A 20591-nucleotide genomic window follows, 5' to 3' on the forward strand; every position below is an offset into this window, starting at 1 on the left:
GGTCATATATTGCAAAAAATGTAGTTCAGAGATATTGAGGTTTAAAACTTTTTTTATTACCAATTCTTATACAGACTTACATTTCTGTGTCTTTTATGCACTAGAATTGCCCTGGCCCATAGTCTGTGTCGTCTTCAGTGTCACAACAGCCCAGTGCTTGCCTCCTCCTTTTCTTTCTTGCTTCTTTTGTCATTTGCTCAGCAGCTAACTCTGCTTCATCTACACGAAGCTCATCCAGTTCCCACAGTCCTTAAGTCTCTCATAGTTCCCACCATTAAAAGTTATTAAAGTATCAGACACTGCTAACTTTAAAGTCATAAGGACAACAAATGCACTTTTAGGCACATGGTTCCACACAACATTATTGAAGGACTTATTCACATTCTGGGTCTTCCAATGGAAACACTTCTTTAGTAGCTCAGGATTTGCCAAATCTCTGTAAATAGGATTGATTGCCTCCATTACTGCCAAGGAAAGAGAGTATTTATGTGTAAATTCATGCATGGTGCCAAGAAATTCAGCTTCCCTATATTTACACCAAGTGTTTGGTGGAGGTGGACACAAAGCATGACATGGCTTTTTATCGGTTGATATTTGATGAATGCAGGTCTCACATATACTTTACCCGCAAATTTTACGCTTATTCTTTTTATTTACGTATAAAAAGCAATAGAAGTAAGCTTACTAAAAAAGTAGCCGATAATCACACTACTTTCAACGAAAACTAGTATCAGAAAGAAAGGACTGATTCGCTTATTTGTAATGCCAACTTCTGAGACGTAGCAGTAGGCACAAAACAAAGCAATTCACAGCCTTCTAGACTGTTTAGTTCCCAAGATATAACTGCTCAACTGCGGCAGTACGTGCGTAGCCGCGAAATTTGACAGTTACATGTCAACATTCAAAATATTATTTGAAGATCTCACAATTGTCTGATTGCAATGTATTATCTACCAAAATCCAGAATGAGATTTTCACTCTGCAGCGGAGTGTGCGCTGATATGAAACTTCCTGGCAGATTAAAACTGTGTGCCCGACCGAGACTCGAACTCGGGACCTTTGTCTTTCGCGGGCAAGTGCTCTACCAGTTTGGAAGGTAGGAGACGAGGTACTGGCAGAAGTAAAGCTGTGAGTACCGGGCGTGAGTCGTGCTTCGGTAGCTCAGTTGGTAGAGCACTTGCCCGCGAAATGCAAAGGTCCCGAGTTCGAGTCTCGGTCGGGCACACAGTTTTAATCTGCCAGGAAGTTTCATCTACCAAAATGTTCATGAAAGTCCAAAGTACATTATGGAGTAGAAAACAGAAAATGTCAAATTTCAAATAATTTCACGTACAATTACCCCTTAATTCCTGTGGACACGTGCTACTTTAAAAACGAATCATTCATTTATTGTTATAGGCAAAAGCGACAAGACCTGTAATCTGTTTAAAAGGATGCAGCATCTGAACCACTTGAAAATAAAATCTTTACAATCAAAAACAGTTTTTGTACCTTAGACTTTTCTTATAGGAATAAATGTATGATATTTCTGTATCCATGGCTTTATAAAATCTTTTTGACAAGCCCCTTTTTTATGCTGCATGCCCATCATTTGTTCCATTCATGTGCCCAGTGGCGTATATGTATTATCCCACTCAGACAATTGGAAGCAACTTAATATTTGATAGCCTCATAACTGTACATTGCAATGTTAATGTAAAATGACTCATTCCACATCATTGTTTTTAGCACACAAATGATCTACAGGCTAACTAATTCCTGTGCTTCAACAATCTGAATGTTAAGAAAACCACATTGACTTTTATTTTATGATCGTTTATTAAGCCACTGGTTGCACTGTACGGTTTATGAACGTCCACAAGTGACAAAATGTCACAAAAGAGCCAGTGTCATAATTAAAAATGCTTAATTTCCGAATAAAATGTTGAACTACATATGTTGGAATATGACAAGTACAAAATTCCACTTGGTACTTGTCATATTACAACATGTGACTTTCATCATTTTATTGCTTGATTAAGCATTTTAAATCATGGTGACAATACTTTTCTTCCATTTTATCCACTGAGCACACGTAGATAAATGCATACAGAAACTTAGTCCCCTTTCCCTCACCTGCTCTTTGCTAATTTTATCTCAACATTTCATCTCAACATTTCATCTCAACATTTCATCTCTACTGATATGAATTACTGCCAATGGAAGTGAATATTCTTCTTGTTTTGTACACTGGTATATAGTATATCTATATATATGAATACATCACATTTCTTGTTTGTGCTATTTTTTTACAGAGATTCAAGGCCATCTTTGGTTTTTTTAAATGGAACCCTACGTTAAATTTTAGCATAATATGATGGGCTTAGAAAGACGGTTTCATACGTATATATATATATATAGCACGAGGTAGCTGGAGAGAAGGGTATAAATGTGCTGCTGGGGTAATGAGACATCGCATTTCCGTCACAGTTTCTTGGAGCAGACATGTACACCAACGAAGAAAGATATGCTTCTAGTGTATGGTGAAAGCAGAAGAAATGCTGTTAGAGCAATAAAGCTATATGGAGAGATGCATCCTGATCATGAGCGTCCTAAGCGCCAGCTTCTTGCACGTATTTGCAAGAAACTACTTGAATAGGGATCATGGAACGCCATACAGAGGACAAGGCAGAAAACTGCAACTGGCGAGGTATATGAAGAGGGAGTTCTAGCGTTGGCGCATAACGACCCTACTGTTTCGCCGTGACGTATCGCCTTGGAATGTGGTGTAAGTCAGAGAAGCGTTCTACGCATATTGCACCGGAATTGGTTTCACCCGTTTCACCTCTCATTACATGAAGCACTCTCCGGTGTGGATTTCGAACGGCTCCAGGAATTTTGCCAGTTTGCTCTGCAGTGCCTACAGGATGATCCAACGGTTTTTCAGCGGGTGCTTTTTGCTGATGAAGCGACTTTCACCGACCACAGTAATTTGACTTTGCATAACATACATTACTGGTCAATAGAGAACCCTCATTGGCTTTGACCGCTACAGCATCAGCAACTGTTGAACGTTAACGTGTGGTGCGCCATATTCAGAAACGTCATTGCGGGGCCGTACGTCATTCTGGGTATACTAAATGGCAATAACTACGCACAGTTCCTACGAAACGTTCTGCCCATAATGCTGGAAGAGATACCACTAACTATGCATCAGTGCATGTGGTTCCAACATGACATCTGTCCTGCTCACTCTACGCATGTGGCTACAGAGCTGTTAAATGAAAAGTTTCCGCACTGTTGGATAGGACGTTGTGCTGGAGTGAAGTGGCCAGCCCAGTCTCCTGATCTGACCCCTCTTGAGTTTTTTCTGTGGGGAGAGTCAAACATAAAGTATATGCTCAAATACCAACTACGTCAGACAATATGAACCAACGTATCATCGTAGCGTGCACTGATATCTCACGTGAAACCCTCGCAGCCGTTCACAAATCATTCGAACAGTGACTACAAATGTGCATTGCAGCATTTTGAGCACATGCTTCAGTAAAGTTAGTATCATGTACAGTATGTATTCTGCATCTTTGTGTGTATTTGCTTCGTATTGTGATCAATAGTAAATATTTTCAAATAAAAAACAAATACGTGCAAAATAATTGTGACCACCAAGGGCCTCCTAATTTACATTTGTATTTCTGTTACTTAAAATGTATTAACATCTTGTAGTATTTTAATACTGTATGTTGTCTACTATAGTGGTATCACAGTTGTCAAATAGCTGAATAATATTTGCGCAACATCATCAGTTAATTTTTGCACAAAATATCACAGTATGTATTACTATTGTTGGGTAAATTGGCGTGTTTGTGTAAGGGCGGACTCACGACATTTACCATGTACTCTACACAACAGTAAACGGCGCATTGGACATATACACATGCAAATAAAATTAGTTAAAATGGTACATGCATACTACCTGTACATTATTTACACTAATTGTTGTATTGTATACCTTAGTACAATTTTAAAATAGTAAAGTAAGGTGTGCTTAATTAGTACTCAATAAATTCATTTTAATAATAGTTTTGTGAACCATCTTGTAAACCAAGTGCAGTTGAGACACAGCTGGCAATATTAATAGCAGGAAAAGAAAATTTAGTTCCATATGTTCTCTTTGGAATATCATAATGAAACTTGACACACACACATTAATAAATGGTATATGATTAACATACATGTAAAAATATCCCGATTTTGAAATTTGCACAGTTTACAAAGTTTTGGTTTGAGCAGAGTTAGCATTTTAATGATTTTGATCAAGCGGCACATATTTCTAATTCCTATAATAAAGTGGGTAACATGGTGTACATTTCAGGTCTATATGTCAAATATTTTTTGAGATATGGGTATTTGAAGGTACCAAAATGTGACAAAAATCGCGCGGTTTCGGAAATGTTATTAATAAATCAAAAATTAAATATCCAAAAAAATCTTTAATTTTGAATTTTATCTTATTTTGATAACCAGAATCAAGTGACAAAATATTACAAAATTCTAAACCATCAAGGTTCAAATTTATTTTATCATGCATTGATTTCAGATGGAATGGCACATGAGTGAGTTGGATTTTTGCACGTTTATGTGTGGTTTGATATTTGCTCATTTATTAAATGTTTGTGTATGCAATTGCAACAAAAAACTCTTGATGCTAAATGAGAACTTTCATATACAAAAAGCTATTGCAATTAAAACTAAAGTAATTAATGACCAGATCAATATAAACAACAATTGACTAATCACGTTGGCCTTTTAAATAATAGCAGACAGAGATAAGAAACATAGCCAGAATAATAATGTCAGTCTCTCTCTCTGCCTGTCTGTCTCTCTCTCAGACACACACATACAGACACACACACACACACACACACACACACACATACACACACACACACACACACACACACACACACACACACACACACACAAATGTACACAACAAGTGAACAAATATCAAACCAAACATACACACCATTAAAGAAAACCTTTCACACAAAGAATAACACACTCACATATAACGACACACATAAACACGTAATAAATATCAAACCACACATAAACACCACAGCACAAAGGGTAAACACACAGTGACAACTGGCGACACAGCACGTTGTAAACACACAACTTATATACGCAGTGAAAAGTGGAAGTAATGAAATAAATGTGGTAAAAAACACATAAAATTGGCGGTCTGGAGGGTGCGACCGAGTAAATACTCCTACATCTCCAGGACGACACACATGGATTTAGAACATTGGAAATCGTAACTAACACCAAACTACGATTTAACCTCATGAAACTTGTTCTGCAGAAGTTGCTTCTAAAATGAAAAACAAAAGAATAACTTGAGATAACGTCTACAGTAACGTAGTTTTAACTACTATATAATGCATTTATTAAAGGCCGTTGAAGATGCTTCACAAATGGAAGGAGCGAAACCCATATGACAAAAAACAAACAGCCTTTCATTTAGTTGTAAACACGGAATATGCCTCCACGAAAAAGAAATGTTTAGCTTTCACAGACCCAGTTAATAATAGCAGCTTTGCGCCATTACATTTCGGACTTTGAATTTGAGTTAGTTTACTACAGTTTCGTGGAACTATCACGCAATGGAGAATTAATCATTCAGTACATCATTGAAGATTTATATAAAATACATTTCAGAAAATATAAAAGAAATAAATAAAAAATTGCGTATTTTTATTGAGAAACGCCCTGTACATTCAGTTGCAGGTATGCTGTACATTCACTGTCAGCCATCAGAGGAAGATGGCTGTGTACATGGTTCCCTGTGTACATGTTCCCCATAACATGGCTCTCATGAGGTCAGCGTCATCTTTTAGAGCGTGGGGCAAAGATATAGCAGACCAGTATAATTCTGTGCCCTACATATTAATCACATGAAACATAATGGACAATCTACACCGCTTTTTCACCTTAATTGAATCCTGTGGTTTACGCTGGATGAGTACATTCATACCTAGAGGTTTATGAAATTCTGTTACCTGCAATTTTGTTTTCATTGGGGCCAGTTGTACCATCTCAGGATAAATCTGGGGATAGCTAATCGAGGAATAGGCTAATCACGGGTTAACATGGAGTGCGCGTTATATGACGCCATTTTATTCCCCAGTTAATTATTCCCAGAATAGCGTTCATGTCCAGTTAAGTTGACAACGACGGAAGAGCACCCTGGGTATTTCCGCGTATGTCATTTCATATTTATATTCGTCCTTTGCAGAAACAGCTGTCAAACATGATCGATAAGATTTCCATATCGCAAAACTATTCGCTTGAGTGTACCGGTACTTTGAGGCTGATAGATACTGTAAGTGAGTTCAATAGTGTAGTAGAAAACTGCTGAAATCTCATTCAGTGAAAATATTAGTGCTGAACATTTAACTAAGTTGGTGGGATACTTATATGAATAACAATATAACAATCTATGTTGAAATTCGTTAAAGGATTAGGATTTGTTGTTTGACCAGTAAGAGATCTTTCTAGATTTCCGAATAAAGTATGGGAAAAATATGCAACACACTCACAAACAACTTCGTGTACATCGACAGAACGGCTGTAACAGACGCACGATTTTTGCTTTTTTAAGAAAGATACACTTAAATATTATGGCCAGAAAAGGTAGCAGAGGCGACAGATTGGTGCTGCCTCACACTTGGAATGTAACTTCCAAATTGTGTACTACGAAATAAACCATTTGATAAAGTTGTCAACAGGAGAACGCCACAGGCAGTTCTATTTAGACGAAACGTTTCAACACGCAATAATATTCCATAAAACGTAGGTGTATGGTAGATGGTGAACTGTAAGTAGACACATGATATAGACACAACTGTGAGATGCAGTCTGCTTTGTGAAATAATTGGTCTTTTCAGTCTCAATAAACTGTGACATCATAGACATTGATTTGACTGAACATTCTGAGAGATATTGCTGCCTAGCTGCTATTGTATTTAAGTCTTAGAATGATTAATTCACTGCAGTAACAGTGTGTGTTCTACAGAAAATATCCTTGCTGAATTACTCAACACTATCTGTGCATCCGCTCTGCACTTTTTTGGCATATATAAATCTTGCTTCTATCATGAGGTGCTTATTAAATTTGTTGAGTGGGTCTATGGAGAATAAGATGTCAACATTTACAATAAATGGAGTAGAAATGTAACTGTGGCACATATCAAACTGGAGGCTGTTATTTTATCTCACCCTAAATGTTTGAGGAACTGTAACTATTTCATACATAATTTTGGCTTGTGTAATCATCTCTAGCAGCTATATAGTCTGGGAGAGAAGATGAGACACCTTCACTGTGCTATTTTTCTACAGTCATCTCAGCTTAGAGTTGTCAGCTTTATTTTCAGAATAAAAATACCCGTTCTCAAATGTGAAAGAATCAGCAGAGTTGCATACAGTGCTGCTCCAAAATTAGTTTGACAAGAACCAGAGAATGGAGGAAGAACTGTACTGCCTTACAAAAAAGAAAAAAATGCATTAGCTCAAAATTAGGATCAGAAAATAAAAATTAAAACAATTGATTTTAGAATAAAAAATAGTAATATACATTGATTTTATTTTATTTTTATTTAAGTACATCAGGGAACAGAAATAATTAATGAAAACACTCTCTCATGGATGTTGTCCAGTGTTATACACATCCTTTAATAATCCTGCTGGCTGTCCCCTTGACAATACTAATGAAGTGTCCTATGGATGGAAGGAAATCATCAGAGGCAAAGTATCTGTGTGTCTGTTGTAGCTGTATCATTGGTGGTACAGACTCATTTCTGGAAGAAAGAATGACATGAGGCAGTTCAAGAGAAAGTTAAAAACATATCTTGCCAGTCTCTCCTTCGACTGTTATGGTTATGTAGATTCAATAACTAAAGATTCCTGTTAGCTGAATGACAAGTAGCTATGTTCTTATAAAACAAAGGTAACAATTACTTTATGATAAATATGGATATGGTTATGCGGATATTACTAATCACGGAGAAATAGAAAAGGTATCTGCTATAGCTTTCTTAAAACACTGACTTTCCAATTAATTTTGCTGTGTTAAACTAATCTTGAGTTAGCACAAATAATTTAAATGTTTTTGGGAATAATGTTACATGATGGACAATTTTGTTGCTCTGAAGCATTAATGGGCTTGTGATCCCATCATTGTCACTGGAAGGCAGAGAGTTGTTCTGACACTGCTGTGGTGTTTACAAAAAGGGGCATTCCCAATAGAAAACAGAATGGAACAATATTTTTTACTATTGACATACTGTGGCTGAGTGAAATTGGGGCACTACTGTTTTATCAGAACGTTATGCAATAGCATGGGAGGCGAGCACGTTACGGCGAGTATACACAACATTCCTCATATTTCAGAAACGGTTTGAGGTATCGAAATGGGATTTTGGCAAATGATAGCCAGCAAGGAGGACAGTATTTATGCCGTTATTATGTAAAACTTCATAACCTACCGTGTAATGCCACACTACAGACTTTTTCGATGAAAGAATGAAATTTTTAAGGGCCATTGATAGCTCGTGAAACGAGAAAAGCTGTGGGCTTTGCAACAACATAATTGAAGACATTATACGTTTGTTTGTACCGAGAATGTGCTTTTTCATAAGCTAATGACGTTACTTTCCTCAGCTCCTCACTTAATAAAATTAAACCACTGTTTCAGAATTCTCTGTCTGCACAACATGTTGGTGACGTGAGACTGTGTAAATTTCGTTGCATTTTGCAAAAGACGCAGATGTTAACATGGCAACCAGAGAAATGAGTAGATTTTACTCAGAATTCACCACTCATGACACTTGCCGTTGGTGGGGAGGCTTGCGGGCCTCAGCGATACAGATAGCCGTACCGTAGGTAAAACCACAATGGAGGGGTATCTGTTGAGAGGCCAGACAAACGTGTGGTTCCTGAAGAGGGGCAGCAGCCTTTTCAGTAGTTGCAAGGGCAACAGTCTGGATGATTGACTGATCTGGCCTTGTAACAATAACCAAAACGGCCTTGCTGTGCTGGTACTGCGAACGGCTGAAAGCAAGGGGAAACTACGGCCGTAATTTTTCCCGAGGGCATGCAGCTTTACTGTATGATTAAATGATGATGGCGTCCTCTTGGGTAAAATATTCCGGAGGTAAAATAGTCCCCCATTCGGATCTCCGGGCGGGGACTACTCAAGAGGATGTCGTTACCAGGAGAAAGAAAACTGGCGTTCTACAGATCGGAGCGTGGAATGTCAGGTCCCTTAATCGGGCAGGTAGGTTAGAAAATTTGAAAAGGGAAATGGATAGGTTAAAGTTAGATATAGTGGGAATTAGTGAAGTTCGGTGGCAGGAGGAACAAGACTTCTGGTCAGGTGACTATAGGGTTATAAACACAAATTCAAATAGGGGTAATGTAGGAGTAGGTTTAATAATGAATAGGAAAATAGGAATGCGGGTAAGCTACTACAAACAGCATAGGGAACGCATTATTGTGGCCAAGATAGATACGAAGCCCACACCTACTACAGTAGTACAAGTTTATATGCCAACTAGCTCTGCAGATGACGAAGAAATTGAAGAAATGTATGAGGAAATAAAAGAAATTATTCAGATAGTGAAGGGAGACGAAAATTTAATAGTCATGGGTGACTGGAATTCGAGTGTAGGAAAAGGGAGAGAAGGAAACGTAGTAGGTGAATATGGATTGGGGCTAAGAAATGAAAGAGGAAGCCGCCTGGTAGAATTTTGCACAGAGCACAACTTAATCATAGCTAACACTTGGTTTAAGAATCATGATAGAAGGTTGTATACATGGAAGAACCCTGGAGATACTAAAAGGTATCAGATAGATTATATAATGGTAAGACAGAGATTTAGGAACCAGGTTTTAAATGGTAAGACATTTCCAGGGGCAGATGTGGACTCTGACCACAATCTATTGGTTATTACCTGTAGATTAAAACTGAAGAAACTGCAAAAAGGTGGGAATTTAAGGAGATGGGACCTGGATAAACTGAAAGAACCAGATGTTGTACAGAGTTTCAGGGAGAGCATAAGGGAACAATTGACAGGAATGGGGGAAAGAAATACAGTAGAAGAAGAATGGGTAGCTCTGAGGCATGAAGTAGTCAAGGCAGCAGACGATCAAGTAGGTAAAAAGACGACGGCTAGTAGAAATCCTTGGGTAACAGAAGAAATATTGAATTTAATTGATGAAAGGAGAAAATATAAAAATGCAGTAAATGAAGCAGGCAAAAAGGAATACAAATGTCTCAAAAATGAGATCGACAGGAAGTGCAAAATGGCTACGCAGGGATGGCTAGAGGACAAATGTAAGGATGTAGAGGCTTATCTCACTAGGGGTAAGATAGATACAGCCTACAGGAAAATTAAAGAGACCTTTGGAGATAAGAGAACCACTTGTATGAACATCAAGAGTTCAGATGGAAACCCAGTTCTAAGCAAAGAAGGGAAAGCAGAAAGGTGGAAGGAGTATATAGAGGGTCTATACAAGGGCGATGTACTTGAGGACAATATTATGGAAATGGAAGAGGATGTAGATGAAGATGAAATGGGAGTACGATACTGCGTGAAGAGTTTGACAGAGCACTGAAAGACCTGAGTCGAAACAAGGCCCCCGGGGTAGACAACATTCCATTGGAACTACTGACGGCCTTGGGAGAGCCAGTCCTGACAAAACTCTACCATCTGGTGAGCAAGATGTATGAAACAGGCGAAATACCCTCAGACTTCAAGAAGAATATAATAATTCCAATCCCAAAGAAAGCAGGTGTTGACAGATGTGAGAATTATCGAACTATCAGTTTAATAAGCCACAGCTGCAACATACTAACACGAATTCTTTACAGACGAATGGAAAAACTAGTAGAAGCCGACCTCGGGGAAGATCAGTTTGGATTCTGTAGAAATACTGGAACACGTGAGGCAATACTGACCTTACGACTTATCTTAGAAGAAAGATTAAGGAAAGGCAAACCTACGTTTCTAGCATTTGTGGACTTAGAGAAAGCTTTTGACAATGTTGACTGGAATACTCTCTTTCAAATTCTAAAGGTGGCAGGGGTAAAATACAGGGAGCGAAAGGCTATTTGCAATTTGTACTGGAACCAGATGGCAGTTATAAGAGTCGAGGGACATGAAAGGGAAGCAGTGGTTGGGAAGGGAGTAAGACAGGGTTGTAGCCTCTCCCCGATGTTATTCAATCTGTGTATTGAGCAAGCAGTAAAGGAAACAAAAGAAAAATTCGGAGTAGGTATTAAAATCCATGGAGAAGAAATAAGAACTTTGAGGTTCGCCGATGACATTGTAATTCTGTCAGAGACAGCAAAGGACTTGGAAGAGCAGTTGAACGGAATGGATGGTGTCTTGAAGGGAGGATATACGATGATCATCAACAAAAGCAAAACGAGGATAATGGAATGTAGTCGAATTAAGTCGGGTGATGTTGAGGGTATTAGATTAGGAAATGAGACACTTAAAGTAGTAAAGGAGTTTTGCTATTTGGGGAGCAAAATAACTGATGATGGGCGAAGTAGAGAGGATATAAAATGTAGACTGGCAATGGCAAGGAAAACGTTTCTGAAGAAGATAAATTTGTTAACATCGAGTATAGATTTAAGTGTCAGGAAGTCATTTTTGAAAGTATTTGTATGGAGTGTAGCCATGTATGGAAGTGAAACATGGACGGTAAATAGTTTGGACAAGAAGAGAATAGAAGCTTTCGAAGAAGAATGCTGAAGATTAGATGGGTAGATCACATAACTAATGAGGAGGTACTGAATAGGATTGGGGAGAAGAGGAGTTTGTGGCACAACTTGACCAGAAGAAGGGATCGGTTGGTAGAACATGTTCTGAGGCATCAAGGGATCACCAATTTAGTATTGGAGGGCAGCGTGGAGGGTAAAAATCGTAGGGGGAGACCAAGAGATGAATACACTAAGCAGATTCAGAAGGATGTAGGTTGCAGTAGGTACTGGGAGATGAAGAAGCTTGCACAGGATAGAGTAGCATGGAGAGCTGCATCAAACCAGTTTCAGGACTGAAGATCACAACAACAAAACAACAACAAGCAAGGCCAAAGTAAATCGCCGCATCTTCGGCAGAATTATTTTTATATACTAACCAAAGCAGAGGTGGTAGTAGATCTTTTTGAATGGTGTGGGTGTTGAGCGGCTCTACTTCATATTTTAAAAAAATGTGAGCGTAGGCTTCATTTTAGAATGGCACTTCCCCTACAGTGCCTGTCCGCATCCCCCACATTACCGCCCTCCCCATATGTGACCTGCCATTTGCGCATCTACATGCCATGGCATTCTGCGTGGACTCTACACTTTTGACTGTTGCCTCAGTCTGCACTTACCTGAGAATGTCTTGTGACACACTTGACAGATATGAGGACGTTCACCGATGTGCAGTCTTATGTGCTCCTTCAGGGTGGTCGTGGTTAGAAAGGTCTTGTGACACACGCCACATACTAAAGGATGTTCACCCCTGTGCAGATGTGAATGCTGCTTCAGGCGAGTGTTTTTTGTGAACGCTTTCTTACACTTCACCACATAAGGACTGATCCCAGTGTTCGGATGTAAATGTGCTTTCAGGTAGGCCTTGGTATAGAATGTCATCCGTTGTACATACCAAATATATGGACTTTCGCCCATATGCAGAAATGAGTGTTTCTTGGGTAGAGTGCCACTTGTGAATGTTTTGTGACACACTTCACACACACATAATGTCCGATCCGTGCATGCATACGTAATTGCTCTTTCGTGGGACTGTTTTGTGACAACACCGCAGGAATGTAGAAATTCAAGACTGTCCGTGTGATTGTCCTCCTTCAGGTCCTGCAATTTTGCGAATGTCATTCTGCAGATAGTGCAGCTGTGTACATAATTGTGGTCATAGGATGCTTCCTTGTTAGTGCTGCATTGTATGAAATTGCCCATCCCTGTCAGCAAGTCGTCATTTCTGTTGTCTTCCACGCAAACGTGGATTATACTGGAAACTATTGAAAAAATTGTCTCATAAATTTATTTCACAACAATACACACTACAAATGAAAGTTATAGTAACACTAACAGGGCCCTATATTCTCATGCGGAATGTTTAAATGCCTCTGTGCATGCTGTAATTAATCTAATCTTGTCCTCATGATCCACATGCAAGCAATATACAAGGGGTTGTAGTATATTCCTGGAGTCGCTTTAGACATGTAAATCGAATTTCATATGTTTAGTACCCAAATTGTTTAATATTTTTCACATTTATCTCATTTTTTTTAATACAAGGAGGAGGACAGATTTCATAAATTAATTGTGCCCTCTTTAGAAAATAAAACACAGTCTGTATACACTGATTAGCCAAAACGTTATGACCACCTGATTAATAGCTTGTTTGTCTGTCTATGGAAAGAAATTCATCACTGATTCCGTGTATGAGGGATCCAACAGTTTGTTGGTAGGTTTGTGGGGGTATATGGCATTAGATGTCTACGCACAGGCCATGTAATTGGCGTAAATAGCGAGCCGCTTATTTCAGTGCGCAGTGATGGCGCCCAATAACGACCCAGATGGCTTCTATAGGACATACAGCAGGCGAATTTAGTTGACATCAACGTGAGTTCATAATAATGGTCTTCAAACCACTATAGCATGATTTTGGCTCCGGGACATGCAGTTATGCTGCTGAAAGGTGACATCGCCATCGGGAAAGACATCAAGCATGAAACGATGTAAGTGGTTCGCAACAGTCAACATGTCTTCAGTTACTACCACAGGTCCTCTGCAAGCCCATAGCATAAAACTGCTTCCAGCACAGCCTGCATCCATGGCGCACTGCACGTTTCGAGCCAACGTTCACCTCGATGACGGCGTTTGTAGAGATGACTGTTGACCTAGTGTAGCAAAAACTGATCGATGGTCGAATTCCAATGACTCCATGCCCACTGCAGAACTGATGATGTCATTGGATCACCCTCTGAACACATAGGGGTTAGTAGCATGCCAAAAAGAACATCGCCTCACATTGCAGGTTGCCAATGTCAGAGGCAAGCATGAATTCAGAGAAAGGCCTAGAGTTCTCTTTTGATTGAGAGCTCCTTAACCTATTGTTCCGCTAAGTGGATTATAGCCCCTGGCGATAATCAGTCCTTCTGAGAAACCACACTACCCCTTCCCTCCCTGTCCTCCTCCCCATCCACCTAGGAATTCCCCTCACCGATACAACACATTTACAGGTCTGAGTTATTCGAATAGCTCCTTCCCACTCTTTCAGTTTCATTGATTAATTAATTAAATCGAACAATTAATTACACCTTCTGTTGTAACTGCGACCAGGACGGTCGCAGGGTAGCAATGACGGAAGGCACGGTGGGGCCCGCGGGAAGGCCCGCAAACAACAACACAACAGAAGAGGACAGACATGACCAACGTAGGACGGAACGAAGACAACAGAGTCACAAGGAAACAAACTCGTACACGAACCAGGAAGTAAGCAGTCTAGCGCAAAGCGAGGTGTAAACCGACGTAAGCGAGATTAGACTGACTGGCTGAGCTTGTTTTTTTTTGTCTTTTTTCCTTTATTGTAATTTTTAGCACCTATACAGGCGGGCTGGCAGCAGCATAGTACGCTGCTCTTCAGCCTTAAGTGGAACAATTACATGACATAGAGGTGATACAGAGAAAACAAAAAACGGCGGGCAAAAAATGGAGATACAAAAAACAATAAACAAGAAGCCGTTCACGTTGGACGATAAAAACACTAACACTTGTTGACACGGCGCACAAAACACGGAGAACGGCGATGGCACATGTGAACAGTTGAGATGTAACTGCACGAAACACAAAACGAAGCACACACACTAGACACTGATGGCAATGATCTCCGGCGCGCGAATGTTCACTATGCGTGTGCGAGTCCGGGGACCTGCCAAGAGAGGAGTGGGAGTGGGAGTGGGAGTGGGAGAGGGAGAGGGGAGAGCAGAGATGCCACGGGCAGGGGAGAAATGGGGATAGAGGAAGGGGGAGGGGAAGCCCGGGGGAAGAGGGGTGGAGGGAGGGGACGGGGGAAAAGGAAAGAGAAGGGAAGGAAGGGAAGAGAAGTGAGGGAGGGTGCCTAAAGGAAAGGACACCGGAAGTGGGGGGTGGGGCAGGGTCAAAGTTGATAGGAGGGGTAGATGGAGGGGAGGAGGACATCATCAGGGAGGGGGAGCTGGCGGAAGCCACCTTGGGAGAGGGTAAGGAGGGTGGAGAGATGGAGACCAGGTGGGACGTGGGCATACAGGCGCGGCAGCGGGTGGGGGTGGGAGAGGATCGGGGAGACGAGCGGGTGAGGAGGATCGAGTTTTCGGGAGGTGTACAGGATCCGTATCCTTTCAAGGAAAAGGAGGAGGTGGGGGAAGGGGATGAGATCGTACAGGATCCGCATAGGGGAGGGGAGACGGATGCGATAGGCGAGGCGGAGAGCATGGCATTCAAGGATTTGGAGGGATTTATAAAAGGAAGGGGGGGCGGAGATCCAAGCTGGATGGGCATAACAAAGGATAGGGCGGATGAGGGATTTATAAGTGTGGAGGATGGTGGAGGGGTCCAGACCCCACATGCGGCCGGAGAGGAGCTTGAGGAGACTGAGTCGGGAGCGTGCCTTGGCTTGGATTGTCCGGAGGTGGGGAGTCCAGGAGAGGCGACGGTCGAGGGTGACGCCAAGGTACTTAAGGGTGGGAGTGAGGGCGATAAGACGGCCATAGATGGTGATTTAGAAATCAAGGAGGCGGAAGGAAGGGGTGGTTTTGCCTACAATGATCGCCTGGGTTTTGGACTGGCTAAGCGAGTGGCCGGCGTTTAAGTACGCTGTCAGGGGCGCCGCTATTGGCCGCTGGGACCACGTGTTCCAGTGTGGCGCCCCCACACTAAAAGCGGGCAGGAGGTGTGCGCCACCACGCCACCACGTCCATGACGTCTGGCGCGGATTCAAATTACGCGGTGCGCGGTGCCAGATCCCTCCCCCCACAAACTTGCGCGTAGGGACGGAAACGCCCGGGACGGTGCCGAGGAGGGCAGCAGTGGGAAGAGGAACTGGGCGTTTTTTTTGTTTTGGTTTTAGGGCGAAAAACTGCTATGGTCATTAGCGCCCGGTCCGTGACTTAGGAAACAGTAAAAACCGAAAATGGAAACCAGCAGAAATGGGAACGAAACTCGAAAAATTAGAGAAACTAAAAGCAGAAGGAAGGCTTAAAAATCCACTACAGAAAGGGGTTGGTTGTCCCCAAAAAAAGCTTCAAATGACTGACGTCATTTCACTGGCACTAATAAACTCAAGAACGCGATCGGCCTAGTGCGTGTCATCTGCTAAAATGGACGATATATCAGGCGACAGCTGTAGACGGGCACGTAACGGAGTAAAATAGGGGCACTCAAAAAGTGTCTTACCGTCCACAGCTGAGAGCAGTGGGGACAGAGTGGGGGAGGATCGCGCTTAAAAGATGTCGATGGCTAAAAAGACAGTGCCCTATCCGAAGTCTAGTTAAAATTACCTCCTCCCGACGACGCGTTCGGGAGGAAGAGGTCCAAGCACAAGGAAGAGCTTTCACGTCCCGCAATTTATTATGGGGAAGTGTTGACCAATGTGCGTGCCATAAAAGAACAACTCGACGACATAAAATGCTCCGTAGATCGGTGAAGGGAATCGATTGAATAGCTGGCCGAAGAAGAGAGACTGCTGCCTTGGCCGCTATATCGGCCGCCTCATTTCCACAGATACCAACGTGTCCCGGGAGCCAGAGGAACGCCACCGAGACGCCCCCCAGGTGGAGCAAGCGTAGACAGTCCTGAATCCGGTGGACCAGAGGGTGGACAGGGTAAAGAGCTTGGAGACTGAGGAGAGAGCTGAGAGAATCTCTGAGCAGATAACATACTGTATCCGCTGATGGCGGCGGGTGTAGTGGACAGCCTGGAGAACAGCGTAAAGCTCCGCAGTATAAACCGAACACTGGTCGGGAAGCCGAAATTGATTTGGGGTGTCGCCAACAATATAGGCACTCCCTACACCTAACGATGTTTTCGAGCCATCAGTGTAAATAAATGCGGCTTCCTTCATTTGTGCACATAGAGCAGCAAATGTCCGACGATAAACAAGTGAAGGGGTACCATCCTTGGGAAATTGACAAAGGTCACGGAGCAGGCAGATCTGGGGACGGAGCCAAGGCGGTGCTGTACCCCAAGTTGTCAAGAAGGTTTTAGGGAAGCGAAAGGAAAGAGAATGGAGCAGTTAACGGAAGCGGACTCCCGGTGGTAGTAGGGAGGAGGGGCGGCCTGCATACCCTACATCAAAGGAGGCGTCGAAAAAAAAAGTCATGGGCTGGATTAGCAGGCATGGAAGACAGATGGCTAGCATAACGACTCAGAAGGACTGCTCGCCGATTGGACAGCGGAGGTTCAGCAGTCTCAGCATAAATGCTTTCCACAGGGCTGGTGTAAAAAGCTCCAGACACTAAACGTAATCCACGGTGGTGGATAGAGTCGAGACGACGAAGAATAGACGGCCGAGGAGAGGAGTAAACTATGCTTCCATAGTCCAATTTCGAGCGCACTAAGGCGCGATAGAGGCGGAGAAGGACCACTCGGTCGGCTCCCCAGGAGGTACCATTCAGGACTCGGAGGGTGTTGAGGGATGACAGACAGCGAGCCGAAAGATAGGAAACGTGGGAGGACCAGCACAGTTTTCTGTCAAACATAAGACCCAAGAATTTAGCGACGTCCGAAAACAGAGGGTTGACAGGTCCTAGATGTATCGAGGGTGGAAGAAACTCCTTACGTCGTCAAAAATTAACACAAACGGTCTTACTGGGAGAAAAACGGAAGCCGGTTTCAATGCTCCAAGAGTAGAGGCGATCGAGACATCCTTGAAGACGTCGTTCAAGAAGGCTGGTCCGTTGAGAGCTGTAGTAGATCGCAAAAGAGGGAGCCCGAGACATCAGGAAGGAGACAATCCATAATTGGATTTATGGCAATGGCAAACAGTACAACACTTAGCACGGAACCCTGGGGTACCCCGTTTTCTTGGGAGAAAGTACGGGAGAGAGTAGTGTTCACCCGCACTCTAAATGTGCGCTCTGCCATAAATTCGCGAAGAAAAAGGGGCAGCCGACCTCGAAAGCCCCAAGAGAACAGTGTGCGGAGGATGCCTGTCCTCCAACAGGTATCGTATGCTCTCTCCAGATCAAAAAATATTGCTACTGTTTGGCGTTTCCGGAGAAAATTGTTCATGATATAAGTGGAGAGAGCAACAAGATGGTCAACTGCAGAACGATGCTTTCGGAAACCGCATTGGGCAGGTGTTAAGAGACTGCGGGACTCCAGCCACCAAGCTAACCGGCAATTCACCATACGCTCCAAAACCTTACATACACTACTCGTGAGAGAAATGGGGCGATAGCTAGAGGGGAGATGTTTGTCCTTCCCAGGTTTCGGAACAGGAACGACGATAGCTTCCCGCCATCGTCTGGGAAAAGTACTGTCGGTCCAAATTCGATTATAAATGCGAAGGAGGGAACGCAGACTATGGGTTGATAAATGCAGCAACATTTGGATGTGGATACCATCCGGTCCTGGGGCGGAGGAGCGAGAAGAATAGAGTGCATGTTGGAGCTCCCGCATGGAGAAAACAGTATTATAGCTTTCGCGATTTTGAGAGAAGAAAGCAAGAGGTTGCACTTCCGCTGCACATTTCTTCGGGAGAAACGCTGGCGGGTAATTTGAAGAGCTCGAAATCTCAGCAAAGTGTTTACCCAAGGAGTTAGAAATTGCGACGGGGTCCACTAACGTATCACGCGCGACAGTGAGCCCAGAGACCGGGGAGAAACTAGGCGCGCCAGATAACCGTCGAATTCGACTCCAAACTTCCGAGGAGGGAGTGAAGTTGTTAAATGAGCTAGTAAAGAATTTCCAGCTTGCCTTCTTGCTATCGCGGATGACGCGACGGCATCGCGCACGGAACTGCTTATAGCGGATACAGTTGGCCAAAGTAGGATGGTGGCGGAAAACGCGAAGAGCACGTCGCCGCTCACGTATTGCGTCACGGCATGCCTCGTTCCACCAAGGAACTGGGGGGCACCGGGGCAATTCGGAGGTGCGTGGTATTGAACGTTCCGCAGCTGTAAGAATAACGTCGGTAAGATGTGTGACCTCATCGTCGACGCTAGGAAAGTGACGGTCATCGAATGTCGCTAGAGACGAAAAAAGTGTCTAATTGGCTTGGGCAAACTTCCAGCGTCGCGGGCGCATATATGGCAGTTGAGGCTGCAGTCTAAGGACACATGGAAAGTGGTCACTCGAGTGTGTATCATCAAGGGCGAACCATTCGAAGCGCCGAGATAGCGGAACAGTACCGACCGAAAGGTCCAAATGAGAGAAATTTGTCGTGGAGGCAGACAAAAATGTAGGGACCCCAGTGTTGAGGCAAACTAGATCCGCTTGGTGGAAGACGTCTAGCAAGAGTGAGCCACGTGGACAAGGATGTGGAGATCCCCAAAGCGGGTGGTGGGCATTGAAGTCCCCAACCAGCAAATAGGGGGGTGGAAGCTGACCAAGAAGATGAAGGAGATCAGCTCGTGCCATTGGTGTGGACGATGGAATGTATACAGTACAAGCAGAAAAGGGATATCCAGAAAGGGAAAGACGGACGGCGACAGCTTGGAAGGAAGTGTTCAAGTGGATTAGGTGATAATGGAGAGTATCATGGAGAAGAATCATGAGTCCTCCATGGCCTGGAGTGCCTTCAACAGAGGGGAGATCATATTGGACAGACTGAAAATGAGGGAGAACAAAGCGGTCATGGGGACGCAGCTTTGTTTCCTGAAGACAGAAGATGACCGGCGAGTAGGATCGTATGAGGACCGACAATTCATCCCGATTGCCTAGAATGCCGCGGATATTCCAGTGGATAATGGACATAGGGTGAACAGAAAATGGAGGAATGTGACCACGGTTGCCGTCAATTCAACGACTGCTCAGAGCTTGCGACCGACAGCATGGAATGGCATTCAGCCGAAGGCAGAAGATCCTGATCCATAGGTTGTTCAGGAGCAGCTCCTGCCACCAGCGATCGGCCGGTTGATCGGCCGCCAGCAGTGCGCCTCGGCGACACAGAAGACGGCCGAGAGCGGTTTCCACCAGGTGGTGCTGTAGATAGGACACGTCTTGGCGGCGAAGGAGATGAACTGGGTTTCTTATCAGCCTTCTTGGAAATATGATGTTTAGATGAAGGAGGAACAGATGGTTGTGAAGTTGGGATACGTAAAAAATCTTCACGAGTATGCTCTTTTGTCGAAGTCTTGGTGTCAGACTTTTGGGCTCGAGATTTAGCAGAACCCGATAAAGGGTGAGCCATAGAGTGGGCAGGCGAAAGTGGTGAGGTTGAACGGGCGATCTTTGCGCTGGCCGATCTGACGACCGTGGTACTAAAGGTGAGGTCACAAGTCTGCGTGGCCGCCTCCTTTGTTGGCTGAGGAGAAGCAAGAACAGTGCTGCATTT

The 20591-nt window shown here is 43.1% G+C and overlaps 1 protein-coding gene across 3 annotated transcripts in view; it reads right to left on the bottom strand.

Annotated features, from left to right (window-relative positions):
- LOC126210558 (pharyngeal muscle protein 2-like) overlaps positions 1-20591 on the bottom strand; it is a 510724-nt gene that overhangs the window by 119899 nt on the left and 370234 nt on the right. The window contains exon 10 of one of the 3 annotated variants that reach the window (XM_049939815.1): positions 7688-7841. The exons of the other annotated variants lie outside the window; for them this stretch is intronic. Coding sequence (XP_049795772.1) covers positions 7703-7841 — 139 coding nt within the window. The 3' untranslated portion in view covers positions 7688-7702. Of the gene's footprint in view, positions 1-7687; positions 7842-20591 lie in introns of those variants that run through there. 3 annotated transcript variants of the gene reach the window in all.

Source organism: Schistocerca nitens, chromosome 10 (genome assembly GCF_023898315.1).
Source record: "Schistocerca nitens isolate TAMUIC-IGC-003100 chromosome 10, iqSchNite1.1, whole genome shotgun sequence".
In the NCBI taxonomy this organism is placed as follows: Eukaryota; Metazoa; Arthropoda; class Insecta; order Orthoptera; family Acrididae; genus Schistocerca; species Schistocerca nitens.